This window comes from Zootoca vivipara, chromosome 9, assembly GCF_965207765.1.
Source record: "Zootoca vivipara chromosome 9, rZooViv2.hap1.1, whole genome shotgun sequence".
NCBI classification, from domain to species: domain Eukaryota; kingdom Metazoa; phylum Chordata; class Lepidosauria; order Squamata; family Lacertidae; genus Zootoca; species Zootoca vivipara.
In genome coordinates this window covers 65,775,505-65,802,425 of record NC_142592.1, presented here as the reverse complement: position 1 = coordinate 65,802,425, position 26,921 = coordinate 65,775,505, and the positions used below count along the sequence as shown (strand labels likewise).

At 48.5% G+C, this 26,921-nt stretch overlaps 1 protein-coding gene across 1 annotated transcript in view; it reads left to right on the top strand.

Annotated features, from left to right (window-relative positions):
* LOC148684675 (plexin-A4-like) overlaps positions 1–26,921 on the top strand; it is a 298,024-nt gene that overhangs the window by 18,980 nt on the left and 252,123 nt on the right. The window contains exon 2 of the mRNA XM_088651912.1: positions 23,508–24,790. Within this exon, the coding sequence (XP_088508038.1) occupies positions 23,609–24,790 (1,182 nt within the window). The 5' untranslated portion in view covers positions 23,508–23,608. The remainder of the gene's footprint in view (positions 1–23,507; positions 24,791–26,921) is intronic.

The window sequence follows — 26,921 nt, the reverse complement described above, 5'->3', positions numbered from 1 at the left end:
TGCCTCTTCAAAAAAGACAATTGCACTCAGATGCAATATAAATAATATTCTTGTATTCTTTCTTATTGGTTGTATGTTTGTTCTTTTTCTTTGTTCTTTCCTCTTTTTCTTTATTGTCTATTCTTAATTGTATCTTTGAAGTTATTTGTTTCGTGTTTTTGGTTACTGTATTTAGCAATAAAAGTAATTTTTAAAATTGAAAAAAATATATTCTTGTAATGTTGAACTGGGAGGAAAAAACCAAAGAGTTCATATGGAATATTATGGTTTGTTCGTATGTCCCACCCATAATGTGCAGGGAATTTATGGGAAGCAGGTTCGCAAAGGCGAAAGTTAGTCCAAACCAACTCGTAACAGTTCTGCCATTGGCTTCAGAAATGAATGCTTAAGAGAGCAGACGGGTCCTCTGGAGGCTGTAAAGCAAGTAGCTTTCAAAAGAGTGCATTTATCAGGGTTAATTTGGTTTGCAGAAATGCAATAGTTAATACTGTACCATTTGTCATGCCCAGTATAAATTTATTGGGCAGGTCACTAAAGGGATAAAAAGACCATTAGGCATTAGCAACCTGCGTTTCAGCTTTGTACTAAATAATTGAAACCATGTGGCTGGATCCCCAGAATCACACGGTGGTCCCAATAAAGCCCCTTGTTGACATACTCATTTTGCCCCACTAATTGAAATGAATGCTGGATTGCCCATAATTTTCTGGGTAATAGAACAGGCCTACCAGAAAGACTACCTGTGCCTGGGATAGGGATGGAGAACAGGTGGCCCCCCAGAGATTGCCACAGCCAGCATAACCGTCATGGATTGGCTGGATTCAGAGAAGTGGTGGGAGGCACTAGCTGGGGAACCCCCAAGGGAACCCCCAGGAGAAGAAGGCTCAGAGCCAGGGGATTGGTGGTGGGATGATGATGCGTGGTCAGAAGGAGAAGAGGGAGCAGACAGGGAGCAGGAGTTGTTGGAAGCTGAAGAGGCAACAGGACTCTGTGAGCAGGAAGAGGTTGTGGCAGAGAGCAGTCCAGAACCACAGGCAGAAGCAGAGGCTGGAGAGGAAGGGGGCCAAGAGGGAAGAACAAAGACAGACAAGGCAAAGAAGTCTCAGATTGCTTTGGAAGGACCTGGGAGAGGAGGAGCCTTAGAGAGCGGACGGAAGGCAGGGACCTTCAGTGTCCTTGCAGCATTGGGGTAGGACCTACTGGGAAGAGTTGCTGGGCTCACTAGGCCGGAGCTGTTTTGTTTCTTTGAATAAAGAGTTAACTTCATTGACACCTTGTGAGCTATTGCTGACCTGCTCCTGACTCCCAATGGGGAGGATGGGATTCATTGTCCAGCAACATTTGGAGAGCCACTGGTTCCCCATCACTGCTGAGGTCCGAAGATCTCCAACAGAAGCCTTTCTTCATGGGCCACTGAAATGTGGCAAGTGGCTACAGGGTGAAAGGCCTACTTGGTGTTTGCACCCCAACTTTGGAAAGCTCTATCCAGGGAGGCTGCAATGGTGTTTACCTTGGTGCCATTTGAGCATCAGGCAAAGGCTTTCCTCACCACCCAAAACCACATGAGGGTGCTGTTAGAATCATGGAATCATAGAATCGTAGAGTTGGAAGGAACCTCAAAGCAAAGAATCCACGGCATCCAATCTTTGTTTAAAAACTTCCCATGAAGGACAGTCCACCACCTTCTGAGGGAGTCCGTTCCACTACTAAACAGCTCTTACCACCAGAAAGTTTTTCCTGGTGTTTAGCTGCAATCTCTTTTCTTGTCATTTGAATTTATTGGTTCAGGACAGTCCTAGGGACCAGCAAACTTTTTCAGCAGGGGGCCGGTCCACTGTCCCTCAGACCTTGTGGGGGGCTGGACTATATATAGATTTTTTGGGGGGGATGAACGAATCTCTATGCCCCACAAATAACCCAGAGATGCATTTTAAATAAAAGGACACATTCTACTCATGTAAAAACATGCTGGTTCCTGGACCGTCCGCGGGCCAGATTTAGAAGGCGATTGGGCCGGATCCGGCCCCTGGGCCTTAGTTTGCCTACCCATGGTTCAGGTCCTGCCTTCTGGAGCAGCAGGGGGAAAACCAAACTTGCTCCAATGCTCCATCTTCTAAGTGACAGCCCTTCGGGTATTGGAAGATGTTACTGGCGTTCTTACCTAACCACAATAACAAGTGCTGAAAGGCACACAAATGTAACAATGTATTGATAATGAGAAGAAGTCTTCGGTAAAGTAGACCCAATACTGTATCATTACAACTGCAATCAGCAAGGTTTACAAAGAACCCTACAGCTCAAAAATAATAATCAGAAGACTCTAAGCAGCTGACAACAGCCGACCCCTTCTTAAATCCTCTGTATATTGCTCTTATACTTCTCTCCCTTTGGGAACAATAAAAGGGGTTGATTTTCACCAGCTTCCCAGCTAGCATAAATCTCTTCTCCTCCCTGATCCTGGCCTTCACTGCCGGATGAAGAACTCGAACTCCCAGCTCAGTCTCTTCTTAAGACTTTAATGCTTAAATCAGTGTGATACATAAGCAAGGCACACTTACAAGGTACGGAACATGGCGAAGGGGATTAGATACAAAGCTAGGCGCAAGCGAAGATGTTGATCCAATGAGCAACACACCCAGTGGAGCAGCTGGAGGAGGAGGAGGAGGAGGAGGAGGAGGAGGAGAGGACAGAGGGTGAAGAAACAGCTGTGAGTGGAAGGGGCCCCTCTTCCCACCCTTTGGACCCCCTGGGAAACTCATCAAAGTTGCTGTACCTGGAACTGGATGTGGAGAGTGCAGCTGAATGGAACACAGCTGTGGGGAGCCTAAGGAAGAGCCATCCGCCTTGAGCCAGCCCATAAAAGCAAGTCTAGAGTGAGAGACTAGGGTGATGTACACCTTTTCCAGGATCTCTTCTCATTGTGAGACTTTTGTGGGTGAGCTGAGAACCCAGAGGCTGAGAGGGAGAGTGTGTCAGAAGGAAAACCAACTGATCCTATATAATAAAGTCCAAGTGTCTCTGCGTCCAAGTTGTCCCGTGTGTCCCTGGGTTACTGCGCATGGGCCCCAGGGACACAGGGATTGGACAGCAGAGACTGGACGCACACACACACGCGCTCTCCCCCCCACCTACTGTTTCCCTGCGGCTGCCAACCGCCGCTCCTGGCTGGACTGAGCGTTGGCGGGGGGGGGGGGAGCGCGCACGTGTGTGCGTCCAGCAAGGACAGGTCCCGGGGTTCGGAGAAGCGCTGCGTAAGCGCTTTTCTGAACCCCGGGATGCCTCCTTCCTGTCCGCGGCTTGGGGAGAGGAACGCAGGAGGAGAAAGCAGCGCTTTCTTCTCCTCCGTTCCTGTCCCCCTGCCGCCGACAACAAGGACAGGTCCCAGGGTTCGGAGAAGCGCTGCGCAAGCGCTTCTCCAAACCCCAGGATGTTCTAGCACCCATTATTGAACGGGCTGAAATACACTAGTATTTATATATATTAGTGATTTTGTATTAATGTAACATTTTTATCTGTCACTGTAGTTTTTTTAAAAAAACATTTTGCTTGTACATTGCTTAGATATATACAGTGGTACCTCGGTTCTTGAACGTAATCTGTTCCAGAAGATCGTTTGACTTCCGAAACGTTCGAAAACCGAGGCGCAAAGGGCTGGCGCTGCAAGTTCAATTGGAAAAGTTGAAAAACACCCAGCGGAAGCCGTTCGACTTTGGAGGCATGTTCAAAAGCGGAAGCAAATACGTCCGGGTTTTCAGTGTTCGAAAACCAAAGCGTTCTGCTTCCAAGATGCTCGAAAACCGAGGTACCACTGTATTTAATACATTAAGCAGTATAGAAATGAAATAATCAAATAAAATGGCTTTGCCCTCCTTTTGAAGGATGGGCTGAGCCCAGCTTGGAAAATGGCCAGAATCCTAAGACTGGGCAAGCAGACAAACACTCCTCTGGGAGGGTTGAGTCTTGGTTGCCTAGGAGACGAAGAGGATGGGGCTCCTGTCCTCTAATTTCTGTGAGGTGCTGGACCAGATGGGCCACTGGCCTGATCCAGCAGGCTCTTCTTACTTTATTACATTCTTCTGGAAGTTCACCAGTACTACTAGCGCTATTTTTCTAGAAGAAGAGGAGCTGGAACTCACCAAGAACATCTCTATCCTCTTAGAATGGCAATGGCGCCCACCTGAGTGGTGCTGGAACTGAATTGCACTTTTCCCGTACCTAGAAAGCATGGGTCCAAGCGGTTTTCCTGCTTGTCTCTGTGCTTTCTAGGCATGGGTCTGAGCAATTGGACCAAAACATCAATCTAGAGAAAACCCGATTGATGTTTGCTGCTTTTCACGACGTCCACCTATTTCCACCTATTTCCACCTCAGCTAAGAATCCAGTTTAGCTCCTTCCAAAGGGAATTGGTTCTAATAAACTACGTTTCCAGACACCGTTCTCCCCATGATGCTCATGTATGAAGAAGAAGAGAGTTGATGTTTTCTATCAGCCTTGCCAACTGTTTGATGGTTGGATTTGGGATGATTGTGTCCCGAGGAGTGAATTCGTAGTAAATCAAGCGCCCCTCGGTGCCTCTCCCAACAAACCTGCAGCGTGTTTTAAATGAAAGATTTCTCTGCGAGATGTGTAGTCATCGTAAATCAAGCAGGATTGCGTCAGGCTGTTTTGCGGTGAGGAAGAGCCCAGCCGCCTTGGGTCAGAACACCCACAAATAAGCTTGGATATTATTCCAGAATTGGAGAGTTGCCATTTCATTCTTTTTATAAGCTATAAGCTATTTTTGTATTTGCCAGTGCTTCCTTTTTTCCCCCTTTCATTTTCTTTACCCCAAACATGAAGAGGAGGAGCGGACCCGTGGGTTACAAAATGCAACCACTACAGGATTGGTCTGGTTTTACTTTATGAGTCAATATTTGCTAGCTTTTATATGTGTTGGGAGCCACACAGAGTTGGTGGGGAAACCCAGTCAGATGGGTGGGCATATAAATAATTTGTTGTTGTTGTGGTTGTTATGTAGCTCAGAAGCATGAAACTTCTTCTTCTTAATCTCAGGGTCGTGAGCTTGAGCCCCATGCTGGGCAAAAGATTCCTGCATTGCAGGGGGTTGGGCCCAATGAGTTGTGGTCCGACTCTCCAGGGCTAGGATTCTTGGATCTTTAACAACAAAGGAGTGCCCCAAACTTGCAGGTGTTGATTTGGGGGGACAAGGGACCAGTCTAGGACAGTGCTGTGGGATCCGTTGCGTGTCTGGTGAGCAGAGACTGGAGGAGGAGAGGACGGAAGAGACACCCATTTTAATACTTCACAAAAAGTGTCAGAAGTCTGCCTAAAGCAAGCCTTGTCAGCCACTTGTCGAGAAATGTCACAGTGCTTTGTACGGGGAGTTTATTACAGTGGGGTGATGTCATAATATTTTAATAACATCTCGTCAACATGGAAGCAATAAAGAGAAGCTCGGAGTGGCATTGATCGGAAAATGGCAGGAGCCTGGGAAGCGAATGTCATGCAGCCGTGGTGTTGGTGGGGAAGAAGGGGGGGTGGAACGCAAGATGATGTGTGTCAAAGCAAGTCTTCCTTTCTTCCTCTCCAATAATGGAGTTGTCTCCTTAGCGCTAGTTATCTAGACATATGGCTCAAAGGGGCCCACTCTGAAAGCAAATAACAACTTTAGGGCTAATTTTTGTCTGCATAATTTCTCAAAGGAAAGCAGGAAAAGGAAATCTCGAGAAGGCATAATTAGGTAAGCCTTTTCCCCATTAGGGCGGGAAGCAACTTTCAAGCTGTTTTCCATTTTCTCAACAGCGCACAGTTGCTCGATGCATGATTTACACACACACACACACACAGAGAGAGAGAGAGAGAGAGAGCGCTCACTGACAGTTCAGGTGAGTGATGTTCTGAAACAGGATCTTTCTTGGTTTGGGGAAGTTAAATAATCACAAAGGCTGCTCACCTGTGGAGGCCCTTTTATTTGGAGAGCTTTCAACTCCCTACGCATTCGCTAATAGCTTAGATGCCACATAATTTAGGTGTTAATTGGAGGTTGGCACTCTAATCCGACCTCTGCTACTGACGATGGAAGGGGCTGGTCAACTTTCTTCACTTCCCATTGTTTGTCCAGATTTTTCCCCAGACATTGCCGGGATTTCAAAGGCGGAATTGATCTTAGACAAGTCAACCCAAAAACTGCCTGTTGGGTTTGTCATAAAAATAAATAAAAAAATAGCTCAACTAGGGTGTCCTGGTTTTTTACTTTTTGAAATATGGCAACCTTATTAATGGGGCATACTGGACATAGTGGAGGAGAGATAACTGCCCAGTTGTATCTAAGTTCCCCCTCTATTGTATTGCATGTTTCTTCGTTGGTCAAATGCCATGCAACAGAAATGGGGCTTCTCTTCAGCCACCTGGGTCGCTCAGAGATTGCTTCTCCCTCCCATTACACAGTCCCACTTTGCGTCCTGCCTAGATTATTTAGCATTTCAATACCTGTGCACTGAGCATCCTTGTTTTGATACTAAATCGGTCGTCATTACCACGAAGCCTTTGTAAGGAATATATGCCATTGCCTTGGGGGTGAGATTGTTTCCCATCTAAATCTTTCCTCTGCAGCTGTTTTGAGAGTAGGGTTGTTCTTATCTTGCGGGGAGGTGCTTGGTAACAACAGCCTTCACACAGGTTTGGTCTTGTAAGGCTTCCGGTTCGTTGCAATTCCAGCTGAAATTTCCTTTCCTTTCCTTTTTATCGGCCATAGGTTGGCATTTCTTCTGCGTTAATTTTTGGCTATACGTTGCCAGTTCTTTCTTTGTAGAAAAGGACCACCATGTTCATCTAAGCAATTGTTTCAAATGTGTCCCACTAGATCCAAAGGTTTTACAGAATCTTATTAGGGGGTTCCTCAGGGAGAAGATCCAATGGGGGACAAGATTCCAGATTTCTTGCTTACCACAGATCTTCCCTTGCAGTGCACAGTTTTGACAGTGTTGGCAGGGGTTGCCATCGTTTTGGGGTTGTGGGCAAGCTTGCAGAAACTGTTGCAGGCACCACACAAACCCCACAAGCAAGCACACACCTCTGCCTTTTCTGCCGTCTACTTCGTTAGTTTGGGCTTTACCTGCTGTCTGGGCTCTCCTCCCTCCCAGTCCCAATGGGCACCATTTCCTTTGGAGGTAAAGGTAAAGGGACCCCTGACCGTTAGATCCAGTTGCAGACAACTCTGGGGTTGTGGCACTCATCTCACTTTACTGGCCGAGGGAGCTGGCATACAGCTTCCGGGTCATGTGGCCAGCATGACTAAGCCGCTTCTGGTGAAACCAGAGCAGCGCACGGAAATGCCGTTTACTTTCCCACCAGAGCAGTACCTATTCATCTACTTGCACTTTGACGTGCTTTCGAACTGCTAGGTTGGCAGGAGCTGGGACTGAGCAACGGCCACAGTGCCACCCGTGTCCCTTTGGTGGTTGTTGCTGTTTAGTCGTTTAGTCGTGTCCGACTCTTTGTGACCCCATGGACCACAGCACGCCAGGCACTCCTGTCGTCCACTGCCTCCCGCAGTTTGGTCAAACTCATGTTGGTAGCTTTGTAGTCTGACACAAATTCATAAGAGCATCACTGGCGCTCTGCACAATGGCTCCTTCTGTTCTGTGAAGAGCTGAACTTGCACCAACGATGGCCCAAACAGCAGCATAGAACCCAAGGTCAGGCTTTTGGCTAAAAATTATGTTCAGTGAGCCTCGCTGTCCTCTTCAGGAAGCCTTCGAGGAAATGAGCAATCGTTCTTGGAAAGGGTTTGTATCATCCCTAGCAAGGGCGTACCCACCATGCGGCAAGTTAGGGCAGCTGCCCTACTCTAGAAGCAGGGCTGGTGGGCAGAGGCGGAGCACAGCCCGGCGGAGCGCGAGTTCGCCATTCCCGCCGCACCGCGCCGCACCCTCCCTCCAGCTCCCCGTCGCGCCCTCTGGCAAGGCCAAGCGCGGCGGGGAACCAGAGAGCGCGGCGCGGCGGGCGGGAACGCTGAACTCGCGCTCCGCTGGGCTGGGCTCCGCCTCCGCCTACCAGCCCTGCTGCTAGGGAGGGGCACAGCCCGGCGGAGCGCGAGTTCGCCGTTCCCGCCCACTTTGTGGCCCCTCCCCTTCCGTGCCTTGGCCCCTCCCCTTGCCCCCCCCTAGTTTTGATCCTGGGTACGCCCATGATCCCTAGTGATGAAATTAGGCTTCTCTGAACAATAGGGGGGGGATTGCTGCTAGAGCATGCTGAACAAAGCAAGGATTGCCTGCCGCATCTCTTCAGATGGAAAGTGCAACTGCATCTGTTTCTAAAGTAGCAAAACTGCACAAAGTGTTCCCTTATATTCCTTTGGTAGTATTGTACCTTGTTATTTTAAGGATTTGCAGGAACGGAGAGGCAGGCAGGCTTTGAACTGTTTTAGAAGGGAGGTGCAGAAATCTGCCATGGCCTGAAGATTGTGCTCTTATTATTATATACCTATTGCCCTTTATACAATTGTCGAGAGAGAAATAGTATCTATGCCTGTGTGGGTCCTGCAGGGCTTAAAAAAAACAAAAATAAAAATATAGTTGAAATTGTTATTACTCAAAGCAATACAGCATTTGCCCACAGAAATAATTTGTTTAGTGGGCAGACAATGCAGTAGAACCCTTGAGTCCAAAGAGGAAATTACACCGTTTCCCCCTGCAAAATGTGTAGTCAGTTGGTCCAAATGTTCCACTAGTCCACCGAGGTGCTGAATATTTCAGAACTGCTTCTTTGCAAAGAGTTTGAATCCCAAAGCAGGTGGTCAACCATAGCAAATAGCATAATATGCAGCCTGGTGGACATAGCCCTGCATTTATAATGCAATTATGACAAACAAAAAAATCCCCCCATTTTTGGATTTCGTTTTCTCTTTTTTGAGGCCTGAGGGTGTGGACACAATGTTTGGCCAACAACGCCCGCTCTTGACCCTTGCTCTTCATGGCCGATTTGAAGTTGCCGTGTTTGTGTGTATGCTTCAAAAGGAGAGTTTGGGGGGCATGCTGGTTTAGCATACATATATATGTGAATTCAGTTTGGCTTATACGAGGCAACAAGGGCCCAGAAGTTGTATTCATATTGCAACAGAACAAGGTTTAATCCCCTCTTTCTAGCTCTCCATATAGTGGATAGGAGCCAACCCCTAGGGGCTGAGGTCCCTTTGGCCCCCAATGAAATATTTGTGGCGGCTGGTCTCTCCCCCCAAGTTAATGGGCATTACCATTAAAACGGGGTGTATGTGCCACGTCTTGGGATCCATTTTATTCAAGTTGGCACCCCTGACTGAGTGACTCCTCACCACTGAGCTAAACCAACCCATTTGTGGGGTTTACATAAATAAGAGCTCTGCAGCCCTCAGTCACTTTCCCAAAATGTTATGCCTCCCCCTTTGCTGGTGGCACATCAGTTTTGCAACTTCATGACCAAGCAGTGACTCTGCATCACAAAGGGAGTGTGGGGCATTAAGGAGGAGAACAGGTGTGGCTGCATACAGCATGCAGCCAAGGGCAACTCTTGCAAGGAAGCTGCTGCACCCACATGACCACCTGTCGTGACTCATTGAGTAAGTCGTGCCCCAAGGGATAGAAAAGGTGTGTATGGAGTGGAGGGAAGGAGCCATGTTTTTGCAAACTCCCTGCTGTGCTTCTCATGAATGGGGAGATGTCTGCCGTTTGGAGGGGATCCCAGATTTCGGGGTTCGTAGTTAATGAAGCTGGGAGACCAAATGAGGGTGGTTAGTCTATGGATTTTCAGCCCTATTTGGATTCTGGCTCTGAATCTGTTTTTACAGCCTGAAATTGCTTACCCTCCAACACCTTGAAGCCCAAATCCAGGATGCCACTTTCCTGGACACCATCTTGTCAGGCTTCGTGGAATCGGCTTCCTCCCCCATGGCAGTAAGAAGCAGATCAAATGAAAGGAAAGTCTTACCAGTTACTTTCTTTAATAAGTGAGAGACAAAAGAAAGTGTCTTCTTAGAATGGCGGTGCTCCCAATTAAGGCTAACCCCATGTCCCTATTAATCTACGTCACTCCTACGTCTTGTAATCATAGCTTGTACCCTCTGCACTTTCTGTTCTAACACTCTCTGAGCTCTCTATGTCCTTCGGGATGGCGGGGAGTGGGTGGGAATGCTGTCTAGAGACTGTGAATGTTAACCCTCTCACTTCCAGTGTTTCTTCTGCTAGCTGTTCCCCATCCAGTATTTCCCAGCTTCTGCCTTCTAAACTATGCCCCTCTGCAAACAACTGTTCCAAATCTATACTGTCCTCCTGCTCCTGGGAAGATTCAGGGTCAGGAGGAGGGGGCAGCTCCCACCATTCCTCCTCAGTGCAGCCCTCCGCAGCACAATCCCTGACACATCTTTTCATTTACCACAAGAGCACATTGCTGTGATCACACTCGATTTCGCACCACGGTTCCTCCCAAGCACTTTTTTCATGTTTGGGGCACCATGTGAGATCACACCAACCCTAAAGGGTTTTATGTTGTAGGGAAATCACTCAAAGAATCACATTATTTGCTTTGAAATAACGTGAGACCATGGCAACTCAAATGGCCACCGTTCTCTTGTGATAAAAACACGGGATGTCCCGGGTTTTCCTCTTGTGGGATATGCAATTGTCACCTTTAGTGTGCTCAACGTGACTCCCTAAATGGGGTTTTTCAGGGCCTTATTAGACAAAAGGCCTTTAAAGTACAGAGTGCTTCAACAGTTGGACAATCTAGGGTCAGTTTCTCCTCACAAAAAGTGAAATGTTTCTTTCTGCTTATCCGACTGATGTGACCCCGTGCTTGTCATTTGGTTGGTGTCTGTGGCCACACGCAATGGCCTTCAGATGCAACAGCCTTACACCAATCGGACAGAAAAAAGAGGGGCGGTCTCCCACATGCTCTATAAATATGTCAGTGGATTGTGTACATAATTTGGCAGGGATTGTATAATTTAATTCCAGCAGTGTAATACATATTGTATCAGAGAACACGGGTAGCAGAGATTTCCCCAGAAGAAGGACTCGTGATCAAAGCACACCAGGCTGGTTTTATCTGATTTTTTTTTTTTGAATAAATACAGCTCCCCCCCCCATTGCATATTGGGACTACCTCCTGCTTTTTCCATGCCTGAGGAAAACACAGCTCAAATAGTTGATCCTGCCAGAGATGGGCAGATAAAAATAAGTTAATGCCCCATTTGTATTCAGGGAAAGCAAGCAAAGCCTCTGGTTTTTAGTCTGAGGCTCAGGTGGGCTGTTTCTCGATGCAAGGAGATGCATTGCAAACAAAAATGTTGGAAATCCCTCATCCTGAACATAAAAATGAGGCTGGGAGGCTATGGGTTGTGGCAAGTTTTGGTGGCTGATAGGACTCACGGTGCCTGGGAATCTCAACCACATTTCCCCCTCGATTTTGGAGTTCTAAATGTTCCTGTCTTGTTTACAAAGTGGAACTGTCGCAACACAGTTGTGTTTCTATTACAGTGGTACCTCGGGTTACAGACGCTTCAAGTTACAGACGCTTCAGGTTACAGACTCCGCTAACCCAGAAATAGTACCTCGGGTTAAGAACTTTGCTTCAGGATTGTTGTTGTTGTTGTTTAGTCATTTAGTCGTGTCCGATGCTTCATGACCCCATGGACCAGAGCACGCCAGGCACTCCTGTCTTGCACTGCCTCCCGCAGTTTGGTCAGACTCATGTTTGTAGCTTCGAGAACACTGTCCAACCATCTCCTCCTCTGCTGTCCCCTTCTCCTAGTGCCCTCCATCTTTCCCAACATCAGGGTCTTTTCCAAGGATTCTTCTCTTCTCATGAGGTGGCCAAAGTATTGGAGCCTCAGCTTCACGATCTGTCCTTCCAGTGAGCACTCGGGGCTGATTTCCTTCAGAATGGATAGGTTTGATCTTCTTGCAGTCCATGGGACTCTCAAGAGTCTCCTCCAGCACCATAATTCAAGATAAGAATAGAAATCACACGACGACGGCACAGCGGCAGCGGCAGGCCCCATTAGCTAAAGTGGTACCTCAGGTTAAGAACGGACCTCCAGAACAAATTGCTTCTTTGCCTATGGCCGGGAGACTAACACACATATGATTGGCGACAGGGGCTGGCTTTGGTCTTTCAAATTTCAGCAGCGCCCTGTGCGAAGCCAAAATTTGGTGCCCCCCCACCTCTCGCCTTCCATTCTGCATGTGCGCTACACCATAATTGTGATATCTTGTGGTCCCCCCCCCCCCGTGCCCAGTGTGGGGGAACTGGTCGTGCTGTCCTAAATCTGCCTCTGTTGGCCACCACCATGACTGACCTCTATACTGAGAGGTGGAATGCCACACGGTGACAGGGTTCTGAATGCATTTGCACCCACAATCCTGACTGCACAGATTTCTGAATCCACCAGCTCCCTGTGACACCTCAGTGTGCAGAGATGTGATTACCATTGCCAGCTGTTCAGATGGGGGGGGGAGTAGGCCTGGCCTATACTCTTGTGCCTTTAACAGCCATTTGACATGTTAAAATTAGCAGCTGAAGCATTTTCTGTTGTCACCTGTTAATTGCCGCAGATCAAATAGCTCTTTAAAGGCACAGCTAAACATTAGCAACCTTTCTCGCTGCATGACAGTCCATGCAGGCGCACCAGTTTGCAAGAAGAACTTACGCATTCCCCCCACCTCCTTTCTTTAGCTTTGCGTGATTCAGTTTGGGCCCTTGGTCAAGACAATGGATCTTACCATCCTTCCGGTAAAATTCTGGTTGCTTGGTGGCAAGTGATGCTGGTCATGGTTCAAAAGGTGCGGCGGATACAGGTGCGAATGCCTTGCGTTGCTCAGCTTTTTAATCGCACCTCCAAACAATAGCGCTCCTTCTGCAGCGACGATAAATATTCGCTAATGAGGCTAAGCAATTACGTTGTTGTTGCTGCTGCTGTAGAATGAGTGTTGATGGCGCTCCAACATCTGTATGTGCAAACAAAGGGCCCGATCCCTGGGAAGCCCTCAGGACTTGTGCGGGCAACAAAGTCTAAGGGATAAAAAGAATGTTTTGTCTGCAGCCTCTCCAGATGTGTTTTACTGCCTTGCAAGCTGAAGCCATTGCAGAAGCAGCTTTTAAAGTCCCATTTAAATTTCCACTTGTGTGGATGAATGATTGGATTGGATTATTTAATTTCTATACCGCTTAATACATTAAATATATATCTAAGCAGTGTACAGAAAACTGAAGTAACACACAAGTCACATATAAAAAATGTTACATTCATGCAAAGAGGGCTGGCTCTAGGTAGATCCCTGGTGGCGCGGTGCGGCAGGGCGGCAGGGCGCCAGGCCGGTAGACAGGGCGCCGTGCGGCAAAGCCGCACGGAAACCATGCTGCACCCTGCGAGGGCGGGGGCGCCGGAGCGATCTCCACCCCTCAGCGCCAGGGCGGCCGACCTGCTCGAGACTGCCCTGCATGCAAAGCTCCTATATATAAAGCAGCTTCCTAAATATCCTGTATTTTAAGAGATAGCCCTTTCGTTGAAGAGGTTCTACAGATTTGGGGGGGGGGGGAGTTCTTGCATTTCAATAGCAGAGTTAAGGAGGTTGTAAAACACAAGAGGGCTAACTTTAAAGAGCAGAGGTTTTGCCCAGTGAAGATAACAGAGAGCAAGCTCTAGCAGATCATTGCACAATTTACATTAGTTTACATCGCATTACATGCTGATAATGTTATGTGAGAATGGCTTTGAAGAGCAAATTGCTAAAGACACAAGACAGTTTTTACACTTGGACCCATCACATTGGAAGACCAGGGTGTGGGTGTGTGTTCACGAATGTTGGAATCCAGCCGTTAGTTAACTTTATTGATAAGCTGCAGATGAGTTTGGGTCTCGCAAGGAGCTCTGCTTCGGTCACCTCAGGTCTTCCAAAGCTTATCCAATGGCACAGTTTGAAGATCCCCAACAGAGAAAAAAAGCTTTCCTGTATTAAAGGTCTACGTGAAAACAGCTGGAGCAAAAGCAAGTTGCAAGGGGGCTAGGAAGGAAAATAACCCTTAGAGCAGAGCTTTCCAAACTTTTCATGTTTGTGACACACTTTTTAGACATGTACCATTTCGCGACACAGTAATTCAGTTTTACTTGAGTCAGTAAACTAACCCCTTTCCAGCCCCGGGAGGAGCGCAGGGAATGTTCGCGCGGCACATCTACACACCATTTGGAAAGCTCTGCCTTAGAGTGTTAGTCTATTACCCATTAGAGCAGAGACAGCAGGGGGAATTCTCATCTTTTTGCCCCTGTCCATAATCTGGGGGATAACCACCGGTTAAGGGCATTTATCCAAGGAGATAGGGCAGTGGGCAGCTTCCCCTGCTAGTCAGCAGTGGGGAGAAAGGGAGTAGCTGAGCCCTTACTTACCAGTACCACCCAAACAACCTTATTACAGCTATCCACAGACCACTTATAGTCAATCACCCTTGCCACAGCCCAGCCTGGAATTTTCTCACGGCGGGAGACCTCTGTCAACATAAGTGCAAAGCATTCCATTAGAGCCCGCTCACGTCACTTCTCTTTTTGACTCCTGGACCTCTGTGGAGGATAATGGCATTTTTTCCCTATTTTCATTTTTTTAATAAAAAAAAAATCTCAACTGGAAACCGGAAAGGAGGTTTCCAGCGGGCGAGTGGGGGGAGGGATGGAGGCACCCAAGTCCAGCCAAGTGGTGGCTCTGCGTGTAGTGAACTCTCTGGAAATGCAATGGCTGATTCCACTTTTCAATTTCCAGGCTCTTGTTGATGCGGGGAAGTCAATCCATGTTGACTTGGGGCTTATCCACACTTCCTCTTCTCCTGCTGCTTTCTTCTTTAGTGCTCAGTCAGAGCAAGTGGCAATTTGGGTTTCCCCCGGAATGACGTTTGCTCCAATGTGTCACTAAAGAGTGGGTTTTACCTGGGAATTGAGAGGGGCAAGGAGGAAACTGCTTGGAGCCATGCTTTTGTGGAGAGCCAGTGTGGTAGTGATTAAGAGTGGTAGACTTGCAATCTGGGGAACCGGGTTCGTGTCTCTGCTCCTCCACATGCAGCTGCTGGGTGACCTTGGGCTAGTAACACTTCTTTGAAGTCTCTCAGCCTCACTCACCTCGCAGAGAGTTTGTTGTGGGGGAGGAAGGGAAAGGAGAATGTTAGCCACTTCTTCCGGCAGTGATAAAGCAGGATATCAAATCCAAACTACTCCTCCTCCTCCTCCTCCTCCTCCTCCTCCTCCTCCTCCTCCTCCTCCTCCTCCTCCTCCTCCTCCTCCTCCTCCTCCTCCTCCTCCTCCTCCTCCTCTTCTTCTTCTTCTTCTTCTTCTTCTTCTTCTTCTTCTTCTTCTTCTTCTTCTTCTTCTTCTTCTTCTTCTTCTTCTTCTTCTTCTTCTTCTTCTGGCACCGGTGGTGTGTTTCAAAGCCAATGTGCAGTGGCAACTATATCTTGTTTCTTTAACCTGTGTCTTAATTTCTCTCATTGCTATTCAACCTGGTGAGGGCTAGGCTTAGACTGAAAGATAGTGAGTTGCCCAGAGAAGCTTTGAACCCCTGCCCAGTAGATCCCATTGGGATTAACTGGGCCAATGCCCACATTCCAACTCATCCTAGCCTTCCTAAGAAATAGATCTGAATCAGGGTTTGGGTTTTCTGAAAATCTCAGCTTCAAAATTTATGCTTACTGTTCTTGCATATTATACTCACCACTCAGTGGTTTATCATTATTTTAGGGTTCAAATCCCTGCTTGGCCATTAAGCTTGGTCCAGTCACAGTTTCTCAGCCAAACCTACCTCACAGGGATGTTATGGGGATAAAACAGGGAGGAGGGTGAGACCCGTATGTGCCACCTCGTGCTGCTCCTTGGAGAAGAGGTGGGATGCAAATGTGACAATGATGCTTCCCAACCTTGCAGCTCATTGCAGCCAAGCGCCATGGTAAATAGGAAAACTGTTCTTATGCTTTGTGCTTTAAGAGAGCTGTTCCCGATTTCCAATGGGCATATCCCTCCTGAAAAGCACCAAGAGCAGGTGCACACACACACACACACACACACACACAGAGAGACAATTGTCCTGTGTTGTTCATGTTCTGTGTGTGCCGTGTCTGATGCGCACAGCATGGCCCAGCGCAGAAGATTATCTCCTGGACCGGATGAGCCAGTTGCCGGAATCGGTCAGGTGTTTGGTCTGGAGTTAAACAGCCCCTGGAGATTTCCCGAGGAGGTGTAGAAATTTAATCTCTCTGTTTGGACATGCTGCAGCTTGCTTTATTATTATTATTATTATTTCGGCGTGTGTTTGTGCGGCTGAGATCTGTTTATTACTCTAAGCTCGGTAGAAAAGACTCTCTCCGGGTAGGATCCTCTCAGAGGGAGGCCTGCCTTCAATTTCCACCTGGCTGTGACTTAAAGGGAGGGAGAAGGGACTTAGCTGCAGTTGGAAGGTGCTCTTTGCTGAGGGGGGGGGGGGTGCAAAAAGCTGTTGACAATGTCCCTTGGCTGAATTTTCGCTCTCTCTGTGCAGGTTTCCAAAGAAAAAGCTCTGCCCATGGTAATCAGGGTTTATTAAAAGAAGCCGGAGGGGGGAAAGAAAATGTTCAGCTGAGATTAAGGAGGATTGTGTAGCTGAGCTTGGTGCTGAATTGCTGCACAGTGAATCCGTTGCCGCAAGCTTGCCTTAGTCAGCATCCCACGCGCAGGGCCCCCTCTCGCTCCGGCATCTCTGGAGCAGAGCAAAGGTAAGCGGAGGGAGGCAGTGCCGGATTAGCGCTGGCAGCGGTTCATTAACCGCGAGGTCCATCCTAGCCAGCTGTCCCCTCGCAGAGCTCAGGAAAGGGGAGACGTGAGAATGGCTGAAGGCCGCAGCTTGTTAATAGGACATGTGGGTGGTGCAAAGCTCTCCCGTTACTCCTGTTTCTGCTGTTCTCTTAAACACAACCTGAAGAGAGAGAAAAAGAGGAGAGCTGTGAAACTTTGCCGTGGCATCGCAGAACTGTAGGGTTGGGAGGCACACCAAGGGTCATCTAGTCCAACCCCCTGCAATGCAGGAATCACGACGGAAAAACCACCTGCCAACTTTTGTCTAAAAACCTCCAACGAAGCAGAACCCACCGCCTTCTGAGGTGATCTTCCGTGCCAAGTGAAACCTGATTTGCTCTGATTGTGTTCTCCACCTTCTAGGGCCACGTTTTAAAGCCCCTAATCGACTGAGTCCCAAATATCTGAAAGACTGCCTCCTTCCCCACAGACCCTTTTGGGTGCTGAGATAGGCAGAGGAAGCCCTCTTGGCAGTTCCTGCACCCCCAGAGGCTCGGGGGTGACAGCCTGGGAAGAGGGCCTCCTCTGTGGTGGCCCCTAAGCTATGGAACAGCCTCCCCACAGAGGCATCTTCATTACACAGCACTATAATTTATATTATAGATTCTGTGGAGGAAGAGCTAGGAGGTGAAGATAGCCTCTGCCTATTTTGGGGTGTGTACCTGTGTGCCTGCATTTTCATATTTTATCCAGCAACACTATAATACATTACAGTGGCCAGAGTGAGGCCTACTCTAGTGTGAGGCCTACTTCTTTCTCAGATAGCAAACTCGTGTTTGGTGTCAGTTTTGGCCCTCGTGAGGTAAAAAAGAAAGAAAGATCATGCACACAGTGCTCCCTTCGCAACTCAGCAACTGCCATACATCTGAGAGGTTTGGTTAACACCATGAGAACAATGCAAAGAGCCTGCAGGATCAGGCCAATGGCCCATCGAGACCAGCATCCTGTTCTCACAGTGGGCGACCAGATGCCTATGGGAAATCCACAAGCAGGATCTGACCACAAGAGCCCTCTCTCCTCCTGTGGTTTCCAGCAAGTGATAGCCTATTCAGAAGACTAGCTGCTTCTCCCTATAGAGGCAGAGCATAGCCATTCTGGCTAGTAGCCATTGATGGCCCCCTCCTTCAGGAATCTGCCTAATCCTCTTTAAAAACCATCTAGCATCAAGGCTTCCTCCTGTCCTATAGTTAAACTATGCACCTCGTGAAGAAGTGGTTTATTTTTTAAAATTTGTCCTGAGATCCCAACAATTCTCGCTAAGTCGTTTGGGCCGCACTACCTGAGGCCGAAAGATGTTTTGACTGAAATATTCCTCCATACAAACAAATTCCCTCCTCACAGGGCTTTTTTTAATCCAGAACTTGCCAGAACTTATTACATATTGTTTTAATGTGGAAGTCATTCTGCTTATTATGGGGATCTGCCTCGATCTTGCGAGGCCTCAACTGCAGCCTCAAAAGGGACAGCCTAGGTGCAGATTTACCACAGCAAGAGCTAAGGCCCTGAGAATTATTCCTGAGAGGGCGAAATAAACAACCACCACCAAGGGAGCATGGGAAGAGTGCCAGGCTGGAGTTCTTGCTGTGTCTGCTACAGTGCGGCGCATGACTTCGGGGTATTTAATCAGCGCTGTGCAGTTACCCAGCCAGTTCAAACGTGACCAATAAAAAGCTCACAGCTGGCTGCTTCCTCCTAGCGCCTCAGCCCTTTGCTTTAAAGAGCTCCAAGCGGCTTGGGAGATGGGATGTGCTTTGCAGCACAAGAATTTAGCAAAGCGCGCGTCCCCGGGTGCCGTGGCCTCGCTTGCAGTGTTTGCTCAAGGGCACCCCGAGACAGTTCGCTCCCCGGCGTTTTGAGAAGCGTGCCACACACGTCTTTGCGATCTCGCAGCAGATCTGCCTGTGTTTTTGCAGGTAAAGGTAAAGGGACCCCTGACCATTAGGTCCAGTCGTGACTGACTCTGGGGTTGCGGCGCTCATCTCGTGTTATTGGCCGAGGGAGCCGGCGTACAGCTTCCAGGTCATGTGGCCAGCATGACAAAATCGCTTCTGGTGAACCAGAGCAGCACACGGAAACGCCATTTACCTTCCCGCTGTAGCAGTACCTATTTATCTACTTGCACTTTGATGTGCTTTTGAACTGCTAGGTTGGCAGGAGTTGGGACCAAGGAACGGGAGCTCACCCCGTCGCGGGGTTCAAACTGCCGACCTTCTGATCGGCAAGCCCTAGGCTCTGTGGTTTAACCCACAGCGCCACCCGTGTCCCCCAGGTAGGGATTTTTTCAGGTAGGGATGTGCAAAACTATCTCAGGTGTTTGTAGTTTTAGCAGTTTTGCCCGGGGACAGACCTTTCAAAAACCACAGCAGATTTTGCTTCAGGTGGCAACTGGCGATAACCTTAGCGGTCGGCAGAACACCGCTGGAAAGTTTTCGTAGGCATATTGAAACTCTCTTTGGCCCCACCCATAGGAACACAGGGAGCTTCCTGAGTAAGACTCTGCTTCCATCTAGCTCCATATTGTCTACACTGGCCGGCAGCAGCTCTCCAAGGTTTCAGGCAGGGTTCTCTCCCAGCCTGCCATGAAGGTTTATTTATTTCATTCATTTATTAAATTTATATACCGCCCTTCATCCGAGGATCAGAGGGCGGTTTACAGTATAAGATTCAGGGGATTGTTTGTTTGTTTGTTTATGTCAGGGGTCAGCAAAATTTTTCAGCAGGGGGCCGGTCCACTGTCCCTCAGACCTTGTGGGGGGCCGGACTATATTTTGAAAAAAAATATGAACGAATTCCTATGCCCCACAAATAACCCAGAGATGTATTTTAAATAAAAGGACACATTCTACTCATGTAAAAACATGCTGATTCCCGGACTGTCCGCGGGCCAGATTGAGAAGGCAATTGGGCCGCATCCGGCCCCCGGGCCTTAGTTTGGGGACCCCTGGTTTATGTTGTTTATTAAATTTGTATACTGCCCTATACCCGTAGATCTCAGGGTGGCTCACAACATAAAATTACCTGGGATCTTCTGCATGGATATTTTGTCCAAGAAGAGACACCCAGATTAGCATCCAACATCCGTTTAGGTGACATTTTGATGGCTGCCGTAATCGCAAAGGATTATGGAGCAGAGCTTTCACAGTGCAGTTTTATGACAGCCACAACATGAGGTGACTGGAGGCATACCTGCCAAGTTGTGGCAGAGAAATAAGGGACCGGGCCGGAAATAGCAGACCGGAAGTAGCGCTGCCGCCATTTTGGAACTGGGCGGAGCATGCTCAGAAGTGACTTTTGATGCTGCTTTGCCCAGTTCCAAAATGGCCGCCGCGCCAGAAGTCGCACTGCAGCCATTTTGGAACTGGGCAGAGCAGCATCAAAAGTCGCTTCTGAGCATGCTCCACCCAGTTCCAAAATGGCCGCCACGCCAGAATAAACCGGGGAAAAACAAAAAAATCTGTTTTTTCAGCTAGGAACAGCTGGAAAAACGAGGATTTCCCGGGGAAAACGGGAGACTTGGCAGCTATGACTGGAGGCGGTCTGAGAAGCTGGCAGGCCCTGAACCCTGCCCAGGCTGGTGGCAGTGAGACCTTCATAGTGTGGCATTTGTAGCAGAAGGAGGACAGGCAAAAGCACACGAGAACGCCTTTCTCGTTACTTTCCAGCTCTCCCCAACCTGCTGCCTGAGGCGGCTGCCTCAGCATGGCTAATGGTCTGGCCGGCCCTTGATACTGAAGGTGACATTTCTCTTTGTGGTTCCATACATAATGCCTCCTCTGTTTTCCTGTCTTCCTACAAGCATCCTCTTTGCTGTAGTTTCAAAGCTGCTGCAGAAGGCTGGCTTGGGTTTTGTCTGGAAATAAACAAAGCGGCAGAATCCAGAGCCTCCGGCCTCATTCTGCCTTGCTCTTTATCTTTTGTTTCCTTGGTGTTTGTTTTTAATCAGTCTCTTCGGAGCGCCGTGTGACGATAGGCTGGGTATTGCTATCACATTAGCTGTTTAGGTTCTTTTTGACGGAGGCGCTGTAATTTCACTGTACTCGGATATGAGCCACGAGCATTTTGGAGGCGCTGCGCTTCTTCGTCTCTGCATTTTGGGAGATGCTGTGCCCGAGACTCAGCAAGAGAGCTTGGCAGGCTCTCCTCGTTCAGCAAATACCTGATGACTTGCTTTGGAGAGCCGGATCCTGAGCCACCTGTTGCTCCATGGATGGCGCTGAGCATATGGTGAATGTGATCCAATTGTTCTGAAGGCGCGCTATATCTCAGGTACCCCGTTGTGCCTTTGCGTCGCTTCTCCCTGCCTGTGCAAAAAGCCCCCATCACTCAATACTCCGCATTCACTTGAATGGGGATCTTTACTATTATTAGAATTGTGTGGGTGCAGCGATGAGTAAAAAGGATTATTTCCAAGTTATGTTTGTGAAGGCATGGCTGCTTCCTGACAGCTGATCACACATTTGCATTGGAAGGCTTGAGAAAGTATGGGAGCCACAAGTGTTTAGAATCATAGAATCATAGAGTTGGAAGAGACCACAAGGGCCATCGTTTATATTTATATTTGTATAATACGTGTGCAATAAATAGGGAACCGTGATTGTCTGCACACTTTTTTGGGGGGGGGTGCACTCTCAGTGACGTACACACTCACCCCACATTTATAACAAATCAATCTTTCTGTATGGCAGCACCCAAACTTTGGAACTCCCTGCCTATTGAAACCAGGCATGCCCCTTTGCTGTACTCTTTTCGGTACCTGCTGGAAACATTTTTGCTCAGACACGTCTAGACAGATATGTAGCATCCTTCAACCCATGTTTAGATAATAATAATAATAATAATAATAATAATAATAATAATAATAATAATTTATTACTTGTACCCCGCCCATCTGGCTGGGTTTCCCCAGCCACTCTGGGCAGCTTCCAACAAAAATTTTAAATACATCAAAATGTCACACATTTAAAGCCTCCCTAAACCGGGCTGCCTTCAGATGCCTTCTAAATGTCAGGTAGTTTTTTATCTCTTTGACATCTGGTGGGAGGGTGTTCCACAGGGTGGGTGCCACTACTGAGAAGGCCCTCTGCCTGGTTCCCCGTAGCTTTGCTTCTCGCAGTGAGGGAACCACCAGAAGGCCCTCGGCGTTGGACCTCAGTGCCTGGGCTGAACGATGGGGGTGGAGACGCTCCTTCAGATAAACTGGGCCGAGGCTGATTTTAATTGTTGTTCAAACACTTTAAACAGCTATTTAACCACTTTTAATTTTTTATTTTGTTTTACCCTTTTTGCAAACAGCTTTGTGAGTTGTTGTTGTTTTATTACCAAATGAAATGAAAATTAAATAAATAAATAAATACAGTGGTGCCTCGCTAGATGAATGCCCTGTAATACAATTTTTTCGCTTAACAAAGAGATTTTTCGAGCAGTGGTTGCCTCGCTACACGAATTCGTTTTGTGGAAAATTCGTCTAGCGAATCGCGGTTTCCCATAGGAATGCATTGAAATTCAATTAATGCGTTCCTATGGGCAAAAAATAAAAATAAAATAAAATTCAATGCATTCCTATGGGATTCGCTAGACGAATTTTTCGTTATACGAATTGACCCGTGGAACGAATTAAATTCGTCTAGCGAGGCACCACTTTACAGACATACAGGGCACAGTCAGTTGTTAGCTCTGGCAGGCTTTTCTGCACATGGGTGCGTGCAATTTGATATGGCGACCCTCTTCCCGGATTTACTTTTAGAGTCATTCTGAGCACTTTCACGTAAAAGTGCAGCTGGAGAAGCATGGCTCAAGGCAGGTGGAGATCAGGTGGGAGGAGTTTGGGTTTCTCGAGCTGATTGGCACAGGTGGTGGTGGTGGTGGAGCTCTGAGGACCATCTCTAGGTGGGGTGGCACCAGGAGATGGGACAACTATGACTTATGACTGGGGGATTTGCACCTGCTTAACACCTAAATAGGGACGCGGGTGGTGCTTTGGTCTAAACCACTGAGCCTCTTGGGCTTGCCAATCAGAAGGTCAGCGGTTCGAATCCCTGTGACAGGGGTGAGCTCCCGTTGCGTGGTCCCTGCTCCTGCCAACCTAGCAGTTCGAAAGCACGTCAAAGTGCAAGTAGAGAAATAGGTACCGCTACAGCGGGAAGGTAAACGGCGTTTCCGTGCGCTGCTCTGGTTCGCCAGAAGCAGCTTAGTCATGCTGGCCACATGACCCGGAAGCTGTATGCCAGCTCCCTTGGCCAGAAAGCGAGATGAGCGCCGCAACTCCAGAGTCGTCCGCGACTGGACCTAATGGTCAGGGGTCCCTTTACCCTTTACCTTTAACCCCTAAATAGTACCATTAGTACTCTCCATGGTACTAGGCTGCTGCCCTAAAAAGGCACTTTGTTTAATCTGAACCTCTGCCTGCTTCTCTCGTCCTCCTAGTATATTCTCTGCTGTTTTGACAATGAGCCTGGCCTGGCCGCTTGCTTATTCTGCCTTGGCATCTCATCGTTTGAGGGGGCTCCCTTTGTGCCAGCCTTGCTGCAGAGATGAAAAGGCGAGGATTAGCAATTAAATAAGCTTTCTCTGATGATGGCATGGTTTTTGAAGTAGGGAGGATGGGGACATGCTTCTAAATAATGTTTCTTTCTCCCTCTCTCTTCCCCCCCCCACCCCTTTTCCCCCTTAGGATAATCTCCACTGGAGGGTCGGCACTTTGAAAACGCTCGCACCTCTAAAGTCACTTCCTGCCGCTCTAGGAATACAAAACTCTCTCTCTTTTTTGTAACCATGCCGGGAGACACGTGGAGGTGGACTTGCCTCGTCTTGCACCTCCTTCCTTGTGCCGTCATGCTGCCTTCCACCACGAGGCAGCAGCCTCCCAACCCAAAGAGACCTTTCCTCACCTTCACTGTGGAAACGGCGGACGTGCATTTCAACCACTTGGTGGTGGACGAGAGGAGAGGCAACATCTACCTGGGGGCCGTCAATTGGATCTACAAACTCTCCAGCGATCTGGAGATGCTGACGTTTCACCAGACGGGCCCGGATAGCGACAACCCAAAGTGCTACCCTCCCAAACTGGTCCAGCCTTGCAACGAACCCTTGAAGTCCACAAACAACATCAACAAGATGCTCCTCATAGACTACAAGGAGAACAGGTTGATTGCTTGCGGCAGCTTGTACCAGGGCATCTGCAAACTCTTGAGGTTGGACGACCTGTTTAAGCTCGGGGAGCCCTTCCACAACAAGGAACACTACCTCTCCGGGGTGAACGAGAGCGGCTCGGTTTTTGGGGTGATAGTCTCTTACAACAACATGGACGACAAGCTCTTCATTGCTACCGCCGTGGATGGCAAGCCAGAGTACTTCCCCACAATCTCTAGCAGAAAGCTCCCCAAGAACTCCGAGGCAGAAGGGATGTTTGCTTACGTTTTCCACGACGAGTTTGTGGCCTCCATGATCAAGATCCCGTCGGATACGTTTACCATCATCCCTGACTTCGACATATACTACATCTATGGCTTCAGCAGTGGTAATTTCGTCTACTTTCTCACCCTCCAGCCCGAGATGATTTCTCCGCCGGGCTCCACCACTAAGGAGCAAGTCTACACCTCCAAGCTGGTCCGCCTGTGCAAAGAAGACACGGCCTTCAACTCGTACGTCGAAGTGCCCATTGGCTGCGAGAAGAACGGGGTGGAATACCGATTGCTGCAGGCGGCCCACCTGTCCAAGGCGGGAGCCATCTTGGCCAGGTCACTGGGCATCAGGCCGGAGGACGACGTCCTCTTCGCCGTCTTCTCCAAGGGGCAGAAGAGGAAGATGAAGTCCTTGGATGAGTCGGCCCTGTGCATCTTTGCTCTGAAGAGAATTAACGACCGCATCAAAGACAGGCTGCAGTCCTGCTATAGGGGCGAAGGCACTTTGGATTTGGCCTGGCTTAAAGTGAAGGACATCCGCTGCAGCAGTGCAGTAAGTCAGGATGCTAACTAGAAACTCTTGGTTGTCCTTTGAGCCAGGAGTGGTGGAAGTGAGGGGGGGACGGACGGACACTGCCTCTCCTATTTCGCATAATGCAAGTCGCTGGGTGCAGTCTGGGAGGGGACCTACCAGAATTCTTTTGAACTGTGTCAAACTGCCACCTTCCTCCATTCCGCAGCCCCATTTTCAAAAATAAAGGGAATTGGGGCAATATACCACTCATTTTTTCTATTTCCCAGAATGCCCCATTCTGAGGGCCATTTTTCCTTTGTGGTAGTGGAGATGGGAATGGCAGTTCCAAGCAGGGCATTCTGGGATATCTTAATGATGGTTGCCAGCTTTATTTTATTTTATTTATTTATTTCATTTATATGCCCCTCCCCCATTCCTCCAAGGAGCTCCAGGTGGCATACATGGATCTCTGCCCACCATTTAAATCCTCACAACAACCCTGTGAGGCAGGTTAGGCTGAGAGTGAGTGACGGGCCCAGTGTAACCCAGCTAGCTTCATGACTGAGTGGGGATTTGAACCCTGGTTTCCTAGGTCCTAGTCCAGCACTCTAAGCACTAGAGCAGGCATCCCCAAACTGCGGCCCTCCAGATGTTTTGGCCTACAACTCCCATGATCCCTAGCTAACAGGACCAGTGGTCAGGGAAGATGGGAATTGTAGTCCAAAACATCTGGAGGGCCGAAGTTTGGGGGTGCCTGGACTAGAGGATAAGGACGATAAGGCTGCCAGGTCTCAGGCAGAGAAGGGAGGCAATGTAGTCATCAGGCTACAGAGCTTGAGGTGGGTAAAACTAAATATGAAAACCATCCTTTTGATGACTTTCACTCAGTCTTTGCCTCCTGTCCACGGCTGCCTTGTTTTCCGCAACATGCTGCTCCCTGCCACTGCTTAGCACCCTTTCAAAACACGGCTACCCTCCCTCTGATTTGGCTTCGTGACATCTGATTTCCTAGATAGGATAACCATGAAGTCAATTCAGAGTGAGGGCAGTGCTTCCTGTCCTTATCCTGGCAGCTTGGGCCTGAAGAGGCAGAGGGAAAACACTGAGAATCATAGGATCATAGAATTTTAAGTTGGAAGGCAGAGTCCAACCCCATGCAATGTAGGAATCTTTCACTCAACGTGGGGCTCACACCCATGAGCCTGAAGATTAAAAGTCTCATGCTTTACCGACTGGGCTTTCCTTAGGGCAAAGTAACGGGCAATGCAGTTGCTACTGCTTTTAGAACAAGCACCACAGTTAAAGCACTTTGTCCCTGTTCTCAGGGCTTCCTGGAATAATTGCTCAAAGGGCTTTTCAAAGTCAAGATGGCCACACATTTAATTTTGAATTGCTCTAAGAATGTGAGAGCTTTTGCATGCCCCGTGCCAAAAACATGTCGCCAGTCCCCTTCTGTTGCATACAATGGGCCCACCTGTTGAAAACCCAAGTAGGCATTCACCTACTAACACATGCTGTTTCCCCCCTCCCACCTTTTTGCTTTAGTGCAGCGGCAAATGGCTTTGCAAGCCATCCATATCCCTCCCGCCTGGCCGTTTACACTCCCTTCCCAGAGTAATGGCTTGTCCAGGGCCTCTATTCCGATCGGCCGCATCCTTGTCCCTGGCTGTAATGGAGTGCGGCATGAGCACAAATAATTGCAAAGGAGGAAGGGATCAGGGCTGTGTTTTGCTGCTCAGGGTGGAAGGGCGGGGGGTGAGAGTGAAATATCAAGCCGAAGCCCCGGCGTCTGCAGCTTCTGCAGCAAGCTTTGCTGCTGAGCCAGAGTGGCAGCTGTGACCACTCGAGTCAAGGCAGTGAAATGGGAAGTTGGCGACTCAGCCATGCTGCGCTGTTTGCTCAGCAGCTGGGAGGAAGATGCTGTGTATGGAAGAGGGGTTCACCTGCAGTTTAGAACAGCCTTAGAGGACCTGGTGCCCTCGAGGCGTTTTGGACTACAATTCCCATCAGCCCCTGGTGGGAGCACTGATGGGAGTTGTAGTCCAAAACATCTAGAGGACTCCAGGTTGGCGAAGGTTGGTTCAGAAGCCAAGAAGCCTCATGAAAAATAAAATAAAATTGTGTGGCCAATTGTTTAAATTCAAATGAGGAAAAGAGGTGCACTCAGGAC